This window comes from Ipomoea triloba, chromosome 12 (assembly GCF_003576645.1).
Source record: "Ipomoea triloba cultivar NCNSP0323 chromosome 12, ASM357664v1".
In the NCBI taxonomy this organism is placed as follows: domain Eukaryota; kingdom Viridiplantae; phylum Streptophyta; class Magnoliopsida; order Solanales; family Convolvulaceae; genus Ipomoea; species Ipomoea triloba.
In genome coordinates, this window is record NC_044927.1 from 24,186,340 (window position 1) to 24,199,783 (window position 13,444).

Below are 13,444 nucleotides of genomic sequence, written 5' to 3' on the forward strand. Positions count from 1 at the left end.
ATCGAACCGTGGTCATCCAATCCCTACCTTCTAATTGTTCATTCTCATTCTCCCTTTGTCTTACTATAAATCAATATAGGTACACTATCGGCCGATTCACTACAGTCTTGTACAAAATAGTTTCATGCATTTTGCATTATCTCAATGCATTTTCACTAGAATATTCTATAGTGTGTTGTATAGTACAGTATATGTTATAAGTTAAATGGATTTTGCATTATCTCAATGGCACATTGCATATTATGGTTGTGACTAACATCTCGCAATTTTCTATTAATGCTTATCATAGTTAGATTAGCTAGATGAAATATCTAACTAAACACGAGACATTCTATCTACAACAGTATAACTATAGCTATTTATGTTATATATGCGTTTTAGACTTAATCTTGACATTCAAATGGAAGAAATAGCATAGTGTGTTATACGTACTGGGGTTGGCCGAGTCTCAAACTGAGTATAACATCATATCCTCTAAACGTGATACTAACTATTATACAAGTATTAAGAATTAAAATTGCACCTTCAATTCTTTACTAACTACTCACTCTTTTCCAGTTAATTAATTTCAGGAAAAAGTGTCAAATAGGCCACTGAACATATTGCTTTTGTGCAATTGGGCAATTAAACTTAAAAAGTGTGCAATTCAACCAAGCAAAATTTGTGCAATTGGACCATTTTTACAAAATTTTTCTGGTAAAATCCAATTATATTACTAACATATATGTATTAAGAGTGACATTTTCTTCTACCATACTAGTTGAAAGTCAATATTGAAATGTTTTTAACTCAAATTGAATTAAAAAATTTTGTAAAAATGGTCCAATTGCACAAATTTTACTTGTTTGATGGTTGAATTGCACAATTTTTAAGTTCAATGGCCCAATTGCACAAAAGCGATAAGTTCAGTGGCCTATTTGACACCGTTTTCCTTAATTTTATGTATCTGGTTTGACGGAAGTAAAAGGTTACGAATAACAATGTTGCTCATCACCAAGAGACCAACTTATAACACCAAACAGCCAAAACATATATCCATGCAGTAAGATCAGAGTTCATTGCTCTAAAGCTAATTTATACACCAAATTATAAAAATGAAAAACTAATCAGATAAATTCTTCATTTTTAATTTGTAGAGTTATAAATGAAAAACTGAAAGAAAGCAATACAGAAAATGTGTGTTTATTTATACATTTTTAAATTTAAAAAGTGAAAAAAAGGAGAACAAAAACTAGAAAACTGAAATAAATTAAAGGATCGGAACCTTTAACTATATCATGAGCTTGAATCAAACCCTTTGAAACTTCTTCCCCAAAACGAAAAGATATCATCTCCATCATCCTTATCATTCATCTCAAAAGACGGCGGCGTTCTGGCACCGGAACTCTCACCGGCACCGCCAAACAGCTTCGGTTGTTCAACCTTCCGGCCGCCGTCGTCCTGCGGAGGGTCTTTTCCGGTGAGCTCCTGGACAATGGATCGGAACTCAGAAGCATTTTTGGCGTTCACCAACACAGGGCTTGAGATATACTTCACCTTTATAGGCTCTTTGCCGCTCTTTCCGGTAGGGTTTTGTTTGTTGGAATTAATCCCACCACCCTCCATGTGTAAGTATAGTTATGCTGCTTTTTCTGTTGGTGATGAGTCTTAATTGCATACTGGAATTATTTATACTTTTTAGAAATTTGGAGGAGAAGATTCTGGGCTGGACAAATCAGTAGACTGAAATTTCCAACTACCAACGCAAGTGGCATCATGACATGGAATGTGGAAAAATCCATGCGACAAGAGTTACGAGAAATCAAAGACTATTTTGGAATAACTTTCTTTTCCTTTCATGCATTAATTTTATGAGACTTACATATATATATATATATATATATATATATATATATATATGCGCTAGGCGGCGCCTAGGTAATTCTAGGCGGCGACCTATAAAACAAAAAAAAATTAATTTATATGTGTACATGGTGTATGTCATATATTATATTATATATATATTATATATATATACCTCTTACTTCTCTTACTTATATAAATAAATAAATAAATTTAAATATATATAAATATAATAATAAAATTAACGAGGCCGACTCGCTCAAATTAACTCGGCTAACTTTGCCGAGTTGGGCGAGTTAACTCGGCCAAATTTGGCCCAGACGGTAACCAACTCGGCCGAGTTAGGCGCTTGGCGGCCTCCTAGGCGGCCGGCCACCTAGGCGGACGCCTAAGGAGCAATTCGTCTCGGTCTAGGAGCGTCTAGGCCTAGGCAGGGATTTTTGCAACGGTGATATATATATATATCCTTCATTATTTATGTCAATTTTTTCTGTCCAAAGAATCTAAACCTCCCCCACCAAGCCGGATTCAAATCTATGACCACCTATTATTATTATTATTATTATTATTATTATTATTATTATTATTAAGATAATAAATTTATTACAAAATAAAATATTTTTATGAAAAATAAAAAATATATTATAATTATTATATTATAGTGAAAATATATTAATTATTTTTATTTGGAATTTGAAATGAAGGTTTAGATTAATTGAATGATCTATGGATTTATATTTATTCATGTAAAACTCTGTTTGGCATACCTAGCTTATAAGTTAACATAAAATTGAAAGTTTAGAAGCTAGTAGCTGCTAGCTTATGTTAAAATGCTCTATTGGATAACGTTTTCAAAATAAGGTATTATTTTAACTTTTCCATCTTATAGCTTATTAATTTACAGTTTAAAATAACATATAAGCTAGCTCTAAAATAAGCTCTTCCAAGCATAGCCTAAATGCTTTAGTTTATTAAAAATGAAAGTTTGAAATCTTAATTTAAAAATGCCAAAAGTTTTGGTTGAGCCTATCCTATAGCCCGAGGTTTTAAAGTTAGAGCCATAAATTTTAAACCTGACCAAAAAATCAATAAGCTTAATAGAGCATGCCAGAAACTGAAAGAGCCAGCTAATTGTCATCTCTAATAGCGAATGTGTAACTTTATTTTTCTATACTTACGAAGCAGTCAGCGTGATGATAAACTTGACCTTCAAAGCAAACCCCAAAAAACACTGTATATATAGCGATTTGAATTACAACAATATATAGTTTTAGGTGGTATAATTATCTATCGATAATAATAATAATAATGATAAATGTGATAGTAATTATTGTATTACATATTTAAGCTAAAAATGTCGTGATATCTTTTAAATCAATTAAATATAATAAGCTGTCCTCGTACTGTAATTTGCATATGTACTAAGTAAGATGCTTTGTTGATCGGTCTTAACAAATCTATGATTACGGCAAATATCCTACACAGATCGATCTGAGTAATTAAAGCTGGCCTTCTAGAAATCAATTGAGAATTGAAAATTATTTTCTTGCTTCAATTTAGAAGGTTCTGATCTTTTAAACTACTAATATTAGAAGCAATGCTTACACTCTGAAAGTCTGAATTATTAGATTGTTTATAGTTAATCAGTTAAAATAAAAAAGGCTAATAAACTATTTCCGCTTAGAGTTAAATTTAGTTGAGATTACAACTTACAAATTTTTTTTAAGATATATACTAAAAATGAACATGTATTGTTGTTTATTTTGTAAGGTGAATCTGCTCAGAATGCATGATATATACAACTTGCCTATTAGAAGTCTTTTTTAACATATAAATAAATAAATAATTTTTTGTAATAATAATAACAAGACGAGTCAAGTATACTAGCCTACTAGAGTATCCAATTGTCATATTTTTTTTATTTTGAAAAGAGTTATTCTAGACAACGTGTATATGAATATGAATCTGAATCTTATTTTTCTACAGGGAAGAAGAAAATTAAATTTTTGGTCAATTCATTACAGTGACATTTTCACTTTTCATCCTCAAATTTGATTTATTTTACTTATATTCTCAACTTCTAAAATTAGTTCACTTTTAATCCTAAATATTCAAAATATGATAATTTTATGAAAATTTCATCAAAAGTTACCCTACTACATGTAAGGACATCTCGAGGACTATATTCAATTCACAACCAATATACCACTTAATAAAATTATTGACTAAATCAACACTATGAATAACTAATAAACTAAATTTATTACGACTAAAAGTGTCATTTTAAAAGTGAAAATACCACTATAAGTGAGGCTAGGGTTAAAGGTAAAATAAACTCTTTTGAACAGAGTTTTTTTTTTCTTTTTTCTTTTTTTTGATGAAGAGAAAAAATTCGTAGCCACTATTCGAACGTCTGTACGGGATAAACCCCACAAATCATACAGGAAAGGTAAATTGTACTAGAATGATCTTGTGCTATGAGTTCAAACCAGAAAATATTCATAATAATCAACTCGTGATATTTTAATACAAAAATCATACTTCACCTATTCGAACACCCATTCCGGAGTTTCAACGGCGTATTTTGTATCTATACAAAATAATAAATAGGTCATCAAATTTTCTCAAAAAAAAAAAAAAGGTCATCAAATTATGGTTTGAATTTGGATCAGTCAAAGATTTTCATAATGCTTTGACTACTGCCTCCAATTTGGAAAGTCTACTCCATTCCCTTGACACTTTGCCGTGCAGGGACTGCATCTCCCGGCTCATGCATGGACCATTTTTATATATAAAAGAAATAATCGTATAAAATTATTGAAATTTTATAACAATTTTAGTACTTTTCATAAATTGAGTACACATGCATAGTAATTAATTTATTGAACATATATAATATATAATTGTAATATTATTATACGACATTGTAGAAATATGATGTGTACGTGTGTACCAAGTTACAACGTGGCGCCTAGGTGGATATTAAATTAAATATATTTTTTATTATGTTTTTAAATTAAAAATTATAACTTTTATTATTAGTTTTCCTAAATCTCCAAACTAAAGGCATGTTTTTCCCAAAATCTCAAGAACCTGTGAACCAGAATACATAAAACAGAATATAAGCAACGAACCTGTATAAATTATGTTTGTAAACTAAACCTTATTTCGCTTGTTGCTTGCTCACACGGTTCGCAGGTTGCGTTGCAAATAGAAAATGGTTCACAGATTCACTCACAAATGCAAGTTCACATGTTTACAAATTCGCAGATTTGTTGTTGTAAATGGAAAATGAGGGATTTAGGCGATTGGAGATTTTGGAAAAAACATGCTTGTAATTGGGGATTTTGAAAGACTAATAATAAAAGTAATAGTGTTTAATTTAAAAACATAATTTAAAAGCATAAAATTCATGAAATTTATTAATGGTCAAAAAGTTTCATATTCTACCTTATCAAAAGCAAAGACCATACTCACTAGTCACCATAGAGATGTAGAAGTCACAGGTGGAACCGTGGAATGGTCATATCAAAATTGTTGATATAGACACAAATAAATATGCTAATTGGATAACAGCTCGATTATTTGTTGCTTGATTTACCTATTTAATTATTAGCAGAAGTATTATAGTCATTGCTTATGGCAAATACTTTTGGTTGAATTATTTCACTTCAATAAATTATTTGTTGTCAAAAAAAGAACTTACCACTAATAAAATTAACGCATTCTCCTTTACATTTTCTGCTACCGTAACCAGTCAAAATAGTCAGTTGTACCTTCTAGAAACAACACCCAATTTAATTTACCTATGTAGATTAATATGGAAAGTTTGCCCAAGAAGCTCCGTTTCTTAAATTAGAGAATTATATTTCCCCTAATTTTAGGTTGTAACATTCACTTCACATTATCGAGCAGAGCTTTAGGTATGGGGTTAGCGAACAGAGCTTTAAGTAAATTACTTGTGTTCGTATTCGTTTATTAAAGTAAACGAATATAAATGAACAAATTTTAGAGTTCGGTTTATAAATGAACGACTGAACAGTTGTATGCTCATTTGTTAAGAGCTCGTGAACAAGCTCATTTAGTGTTCGTTTAATCATGTTCAAACCATTGATCTGCAAGATCTTATGGATGAGAAATCAAGTAAAAATGAACGTGGTCATTTTCATAAATATTACTCTGTATAAATTTTTAGAATGAGCAGGGTGAATTTTTTTGTTCATGAATGTGTTTGGTTATTAAGCGTTGATGAATGTATTGTTTGGTTATTAAGCGTTGATGAATGTATGGTTATTAAGCGTTGATGAATGTATTGTTTGGTTAGGTTATTAAGCGTTGATGAATGTATTCACGAACGTAACCGAATGGTACCTTCTTTTTTTTTTTTTTCCCAACAGTCAAAAGACTAATCCTACGTTCCAATAGTCAACACACTAAGTGGTAGGAGATTGGCCAAATGGTTTGTTCCATTCACAAGGATGCCTGTATTGGTATATTGCAGCCACACCTCTTGTAATTTGATTGTTTTGCTCTTCCATTGTAATTTTTTAAAATACCTCAAAAAGAGTAATCAAATCAGTGAAGTATTTAAAAAAAAAAATTCATGAGTTTGATTCTTGCTAACACCTTTTTAATTGAGCCCCTTACACAAAATCTGCGGGTTTCTTTTGTCGCCCATAAAGAACATAATTTTGGGATTGCTTATGTAAAAAGTTTCCGGGTCTACTAACCTGTCTAGAAACAACCTAGTATAAATTGGTAAGCTTTTTTGAGTTAAAGTCTGTATAGATTACATCCAGAATCTAGTTTCAGAGACATTACTTGGTCATTTCATTTTCATGTTTGTGCAATCTACATTCATAATTCCGAGTCTTTGACACAGCAGAGCTATTCAGAGTCCTGGATTTCATAGATGGGAATCCTGCGAAACCGGGCAAAAACCCGGGAATCTGACATTTCTCTGCTGTTGTGTGGAGGTTTTGATCTCTTCCGTCTTCTAGAAAATCCTGATCCAGAAATGGTGTTCGATAGAACATCGATGATGCCCTTTTTCTCAACGAGGCTGTTCTTTTCAATTGAATACCTGCAATATCATAAATGATTTCTCAGAAGACGAGAAAGTGGATAGATTTGAACTGAAAATTACATCACTTTCTGATATGCACATGAACATTTCTTTCATAAAATTGTTCCCGGTTGTTCAATCATTTGATAACCGGAGTTTTCTTAGATGGACGATAACAAAGGCAAGGACCTTGTAGTCAATGAAAATCGGTTTGATGTTCAGAGAGGTCTAGTTTCAAGTCTTCTCCCTCAAACAAACCAAATAAATATATAAACAAATAAATGATCACAAAGCAATGTGCACAATGAAAGTACTGACGCATATAAACCTTCAAATGGTCCAAAATGAAGGAAAATGAAATCTTTGTGAACAAGGAGTGAATTTTTCTGTCATAATAGATGAGTAGCTGTGAACAAAAATGTTTAAAATGGGAATTTTAGAATACCCCCAATATTATTGTATATATTCATGTTTGTGTTTCTTAGAATGAACATCGTGTCACCTGTATGTAATCAAGTGGATGGCCTTATATTCTATAAGCAATTTTTAATTCATCAACAAAGCTTCTAAGCTCAATTTTTTCCAAAAGCAACATGCAAAAGTCGATTGAAGTTTTAAATCCACCAAATATTATATGCAGGCAAATGAATCTGTACCGTTCACGGATGATCTTGAATGCCTCTTTTGTTGCATAAGGTAGGCCAGTCTTTGGGTCACGATACCTGAATGATACAAAGTCAACAGTTTCATACTATGAAAATGAAGCACCATACTAGTGCACTTAGAAAAAAATGCTGACCAGCTTGATCATAAACAAAGAGTACTTCAAGTCTTTTGCATGCCTGGTGTTTTCACATGCATTTCTACTAGGTGATATACAATGGCAAAGATGGGTTAAAAAATAGAAAAACTTAGGGCAGGCTAAGGAAGAGCAAAATATTCCGTCCATTCTTGAAGTTCACATTTGATTTTAGTTGTCCCATTTGTGGATTTATCAGTCAAATTTTACAATCACCCCTCTAGGTTTTTTAAATTAAAGTCTCAAACTTGTAATAGTGCTCACAAGTCACAAATCACAATGTTTGTCATTGTATCATCACATTGTAATAGTGTTAACTTGTACAATGTGTTTTCTCTTATATACTCACAAATTCTTTCCAATTCTACCCTTCTTTTTTCTTTTCCTCCCAAGTTGTTAACGCTGTTAAATATAATAACTTGTACATTGTTCTTACTTTCTTGTACACTTACAAATTCTTTCCGATTTTACAATTTTTTATTTATAGGCATAATAGTTAGTTATAAGATCATGTAATTGTTCATTTATTTTAATTACATAATTTCACTATCATTTTTGCTCATGGGCTTGTGTGTGTATGTGTGTGTGCGCGTTTGATTGTAACTACTGTCTGTTTGGCATTGAACCAAAAAAACACACACACACAGTGTAGCCAATTGTTTGTGGAGTATATGCTAAGCAAGGAAATGAAATAGTGGCTTTGCAAGTTTTGGTTTTGGATCAGGGTCACGAGGAGCAAGTCTGAGAGTAGGTTTGCACACATGCATGTTTGTGTGATACATATGTAGAGATTTCACCTAAGGCATGAAAATATAATAAATTTGAAAATTAAACAAGAATTGGGAACAAAAGATCTTACTTTGCAGGGAGTCCAGTAACTGCACACACCGGCTTCTGTGGGTCTGTAAAGATGAAAATTAGTCAAAACTATAACAAGTACATGATGAGGGAAGAACAGTCTGAAGCCATCAACCTGCACAATACCATATTCAGGGTATAAGGGAGGGAAAGCAAGAGATATTTCCTAAAGTAGCAATGTTTTATTAGAGCTTCAAGTTACTATATAGGTATTAACTGAAGGAATTCTAAGACAAACCTAAAGACTAAAGTAAACCCTAATGCTGAACTACATATAAGCTTGGTTTCCATGGATGAATTTGTTAACGGCATTATTTAAAAAATCTACCTCAGGTTCACGACAAGAGTTAAAAACTATGAACTATGGGCTGAACTTTTTCTTTTCATCAAATGTTGTGATCGAACAAGTTCTCCTACATCCTACCCAACATCTTAGACCCAACATAGTCATAGGTACTACACAGTTTTTGACTACATACTCATGGTGTTGCCAGCAAGAACAGGTTCATTATAATGTTAGGCTATCGTGTGATTTTACACTGCAATTAGCACAAGAAGAAGATGATAGACCAGCATAGGATCACATAACTTACATGGAGTGGATGTGGTTGATATCTCTGACTCAAATGATGCACCATTATTAAATTCAAGGTACGAACAACCTACAATGATGTTTACACAAAGTTCAGAGGCAAAATTTGAATTTTACAAGAACATTTTAGCAAATATGAGGCTCTAGGAATGGTGCAGCTGCAGCAAATTAAGATAATGCTGACTGAAACATTACAGATACCATCTTGTGGAAGACAACGTACCATCTTTTGAAAGATATCTTATCTGAGGACCACTGTAGACTGCTTTATGAACAATGGCTTTTTTCTTCACTTCTTCTTCTCTGGCTAAAACCTTTTCCAAGTTCCTCAAGTTCATGATCTCTGCAAAAGTGAGTTAAGATCCTCATAACAGGCCTTATTCAAGAAAACTAATGAATGAAACATTCAAAGCATAATCATAACCTGTCTGAGCTGCCTCCAAAAGCATCTCTTCTTGACTCATTTTTTTCTCTTCACCTTCCTTTTTTCTTTTAATTGGCTGCTGAAGCATCAATGATTAGTTCTAACCAATTATGCAAAACAAATAGGGATAGAGGTTATGAAAAGAATTTAAGTATTGTGCTCAAACTGATCCTACATTTTGTAGCTTCAATTCCTTCTTTTCATATAGGGGAGACAAAAAATAAATAAAAAATAAAAAATAAACACTAATTGTCATTTCACCTAACCTTCATAGTTGCCTGCAATGCTGCACGTATTGCATCCCTTTCAGCTTGTCTTACAATGACAGAAGTTCTTGTTGATTTTCTAATTATTCTCTCCTCTTCAACATCATCAGGTGCATCATGATGTTCAGGAGGTGTGGATTGCTCTGGAGTTTTTTTCTCTTCAGAAGCAGTCTCTAACTTAGAAAGTACTTTCTTTTTCTTTTTCTTCTTTCCCGAAGGTTTTCCAGGAAATATTAATCGTTTTTTTCTCTGCGTCCTAGCATAAAAAGTCATAATCTTCAACACACCCTGAATAAAATTAAAGAGTTTGCTCTGACTTGAATGATTCAATACCTGTCTTCTGGTTCATTCTCGCCTTCTTCATCTGCCACAGGTTCCTATACAAAAAGAGGTAATTGAAATTGAAGATAAGTCAAATATAGCAGATATTAGTCATACCAAGTTAAAACACAAATGCAAAGTAATAAACCATGAGCACCACATGGAACTTACATCTTCATCAAAATCACTATCAAAAACATCAGCAACTTCTGCTTCTTCTTCATACTCTTGATCATTCTCCTCCTGAGATATGTAGAAACAAAAGTCATTTAATTCAAAGAGTAAATCAATCTCACGGACCTGAACCGGGTATTCATCAATCCTGGTAATGTCTCATATTATCCTGCATACAGCTTACTTATACATGCATTATAGAAGACCTAAAGGCAAGTGCTTTGAGAACAAAATTGGCAACGAGTCATGATTGCAACCTGAAAATCCCCTTCTACCATTGGAGATAATAAGAAATGGGGAAAATAGATGGTAGTTTTCCTTTGACTTCTCTAGTATAATTCTTGGTACAAATAAGCATGTTTATCAAAAAGTAAATTCCAGTGATATTCTATATGATTCTTATAATTTTATTAATTAGTGTACTCTATACCTCAACACATTACACCAATATATCAATATCTGTTTGTGCAGGCATACATTTTTATTTTTTTTGAGTAACAAGAGAAACTCACAACCACTACCGAGGGTGTGCACATGGTAAACCTAGCCTTGTGATTCTAGCCGGCAAAGGACCATAAGGATTTGTATGTTTGTGAACATGCACATAGGGGCAAACACACACAGCCCCAATGCTATGTATTATCTATAAAAGGCATAATTGAATGCTCCTTTTACTTCTGCCCCAAACTTTTGTGCCAAAAAATGTTCTTTTGGCTATGTAGTATTGTGCTACTGTGAGTCTGTGAAGCCCAAGCAACCCAGCTAGTCTAAAACCTCTAATTACAGTATAAGATAAAAACGACAACTGAAGAAAGAGTAATGCGGCAATAGAAGTTGATTAATGGGTAAAAATAGGAATAGCAGCAGAACTAACATCTTTAAGAGCATCTTGATTCCAAAACACCTCATCCTCTTCTATCTCCTCGTCTAGCAATTTGGTCATCCTTCGTTTCGATAAGGATCACATACAAATTAAATTAAACAAGGAAAAAAAAAAAAAAAACAGTTCTTAATGTATTCATTGAACCAAAAAAAAAAAAAAGGGGAATGATAATTCACCGTTTCCCTCTGGTTGCTCGAGAAGCTCGGTCCAGGAAAACAGTGGCCGCTTGCTTGTCTCCATTGCTGCTTTCCATCTTCGTGTCCCTGTTGATCTCCCCCGCTAAATTTCCAGTGAAAAGCTTCTGCAATTCCTGGGGGTCTGCTCACAATGAGGATTCAGTGTTTCCGCATCTCATCGAATATGTTGTGAGCGAATCGCTCCGGTTTCATAGGCCCGTACACAAATAGGGAGATTCGTGACTAAGGAGGCCTGTTGGGTCATTTAGCTTCTCAGCCCAATGAGTTCCAACCCGTAAAAGAAACTAGATAGATAATATGCGAAAAGTTTGATTAAGAAAGTATTAATAAAAATTAAATTCGTAATTTTTCTATCTACGGAACGAATGAAATCCTTTATAATTACTATTGTCATACACAAAATAATACGGAGTAATAATAATTTAATAGTATATATTCAAAAAAAAAAAACTTGAGATTCTATGCATTTTTTTTTGCATACTAATTATCGTAAATGTTAATACAACTTTAATTAATTAAATATTTGGCTGAAATTGTCTTAAACGTTAAAATTAGAATTAATTAAAAACAAATAACATAGTTGGACGGGTATAGGACTTAGTCCTCAATTATTCTCAAAAGTTTTGACATTTTCGTTAATATTTTGTTAAATCTAAAAAAATCTAAATAACAAGAAATACATTTTCGTTAATATTTTGTTAAATCTAAAAAAAAAAAAAAAAAAAAAAAAACTAAATAATAAGAAATAAATATGAAAACTCGTTTACCTCTCCTTTCTCCTAATATGAGAAATCAATAGTCTGCTCGCCGAGTGAGTGAGCTTCCGGCGACAACACCGAGAGTGTCGCCGTGAAGAGGAGGTTCGGCCTGGGTGAAGAGTGAGAAGTGTTGTTGGGGTGTTCTCCAGGTCTGCGTACGCGTAATAAGTAATAGAGCAGCATGGCTATGTGATAAGTGCCAAAAACAGTCAAAATTTGGGTTATGTTTAGATGATATTTTAATGTCTCAAGCACCCAATTATGATCACTTTCATGGATAAAACCTCTAATTAGCTTCTATTTGACGAATCCAGCTCAAGAAAAATACTTTGAGTCATTTCCGAAGGATACAGCAAAGTTTTGGGCCAAAAGAAGCAACAAACAAAGAATCCATCAAGCAGGAGGCTGCCACGCGCCATCACACGCGTGTAAGCAGTCGTGGATTCAATCCAGAAAGCTCCCACGCAAGGCCACACGCGTGTGACAGGCGTGGAAGCGAGACAGTAGGGCAACAGCGGAAATTCGACTTCTTGGACAGCTATTTAAACCCTTCTTTCTCAATTTTGGAGGAGGACTCTCCCAACTTTCAGATCTGATTTTTCTCTCTATTTCTTCCTCTTTGGGGAGGAAAAACACACAAAAATTACCATTAGAGTAGTGTAGATCTTAAGATTGAAGATGGATTGAAGATGTAGACTCAACCATTCCTTGGGTAACATACTCTTTCCATTGAATTGCTAGTTTAGATTTATTGTTAAAAGCAATTTCTATTTTGTTTTCTTGAATGATCTCCATGATTGAGTAGAGTATTTTGGGCGTGTGAGCCTTTGTTAAACCCTTGATTGTTGTTTAGAATATGTTCTATAGTTTTGAATGATGAAGGAGTAGGATTGATGTTTTGTATGGTTGAAGTTGTTCAAGCTTTATTTCTATTTCGGCCGGAATAGCTAATAAACTGTAGGGAAGTGAGAGGGTACGCGATAGCGACCTCTCACGAGCCCAACTCTCTCATATCTCCGCTCTTAGTCCGAAAGGACAAGATCCGAGAGGAGTGGTAGGCTAGGTGTTCAATGAAATGCCTCAACCGAATGAAGATTGAGAGTCTGAGTGTGACGCCACTCAGTATTAATACCTTAGCTCCCTTACTCGATCACGAAACTCGTTTTCCAAAGCCCCTACGAAAATCAATCAATTTGTTTGACTTTGGTTCACACCCCTTTCATTTCCCTTTGCATATTTAGTGTAATTTCCTTTCTACAACCCCC

At 33.3% G+C, this 13,444-nt stretch overlaps 1 protein-coding gene across 3 annotated transcripts; it reads right to left on the reverse strand.

Annotated features, from left to right (window-relative positions):
• Nucleotides 1-6,531: 6,531 nt before the first annotated feature.
• LOC115998272 (SWR1 complex subunit 2) lies at nucleotides 6,532-12,317 on the reverse strand. Of its 3 annotated transcripts, none has more exons than XM_031237797.1 (12): nucleotides 12,189-12,317; nucleotides 11,401-11,653; nucleotides 11,216-11,285; nucleotides 10,339-10,410; nucleotides 10,180-10,223; nucleotides 9,847-10,102; nucleotides 9,581-9,659; nucleotides 9,380-9,499; nucleotides 9,158-9,226; nucleotides 8,566-8,608; nucleotides 7,564-7,629; nucleotides 6,532-6,925 (listed from the first exon to the last, which is right to left on the reverse strand). In XM_031237797.1, exons 2-12 carry the CDS (start codon nucleotides 11,475-11,477, stop codon nucleotides 6,730-6,732), a joined length of 1,092 nt encoding a protein of 363 aa, XP_031093657.1. In that variant the 5' UTR covers nucleotides 11,478-11,653; nucleotides 12,189-12,317; the 3' UTR covers nucleotides 6,532-6,729. The 3 variants fall into 3 exon arrangements, with proteins under 3 accessions (XP_031093657.1, XP_031093656.1, XP_031093658.1); XM_031237796.1 differs by having other exon boundaries at nucleotides 11,401-11,705; nucleotides 12,189-12,310; XM_031237798.1 differs by having other exon boundaries at nucleotides 9,581-9,656; nucleotides 11,401-11,705; nucleotides 12,189-12,305.
• Between the last annotated feature and the right edge of the window lie 1,127 nt (nucleotides 12,318-13,444).

What these genes read in the sequence shown, in the direction of transcription:
- LOC115998272 (XM_031237797.1), bottom strand. Translation starts at nt 11,477, where the DNA reads ATGGAAAGCAGCAATGGAGACAAGCAAGCGGCCACTGTTTTCCTGGAC. An exon ending in ATCAAGATGCTCTTAAAGAT is followed by an intron (nt 10,411 to 11,215) that starts GTTAGTTCTGCT and finishes TACATATCTCAG; the next exon opens with GAGGAGAATGATCAAGAGTA. An exon ending in TTTGGAGGCAGCTCAGACAG is followed by an intron (nt 9,500 to 9,580) that starts GTTATGATTATG and finishes TCACTTTTGCAG; the next exon opens with AGATCATGAACTTGAGGAAC.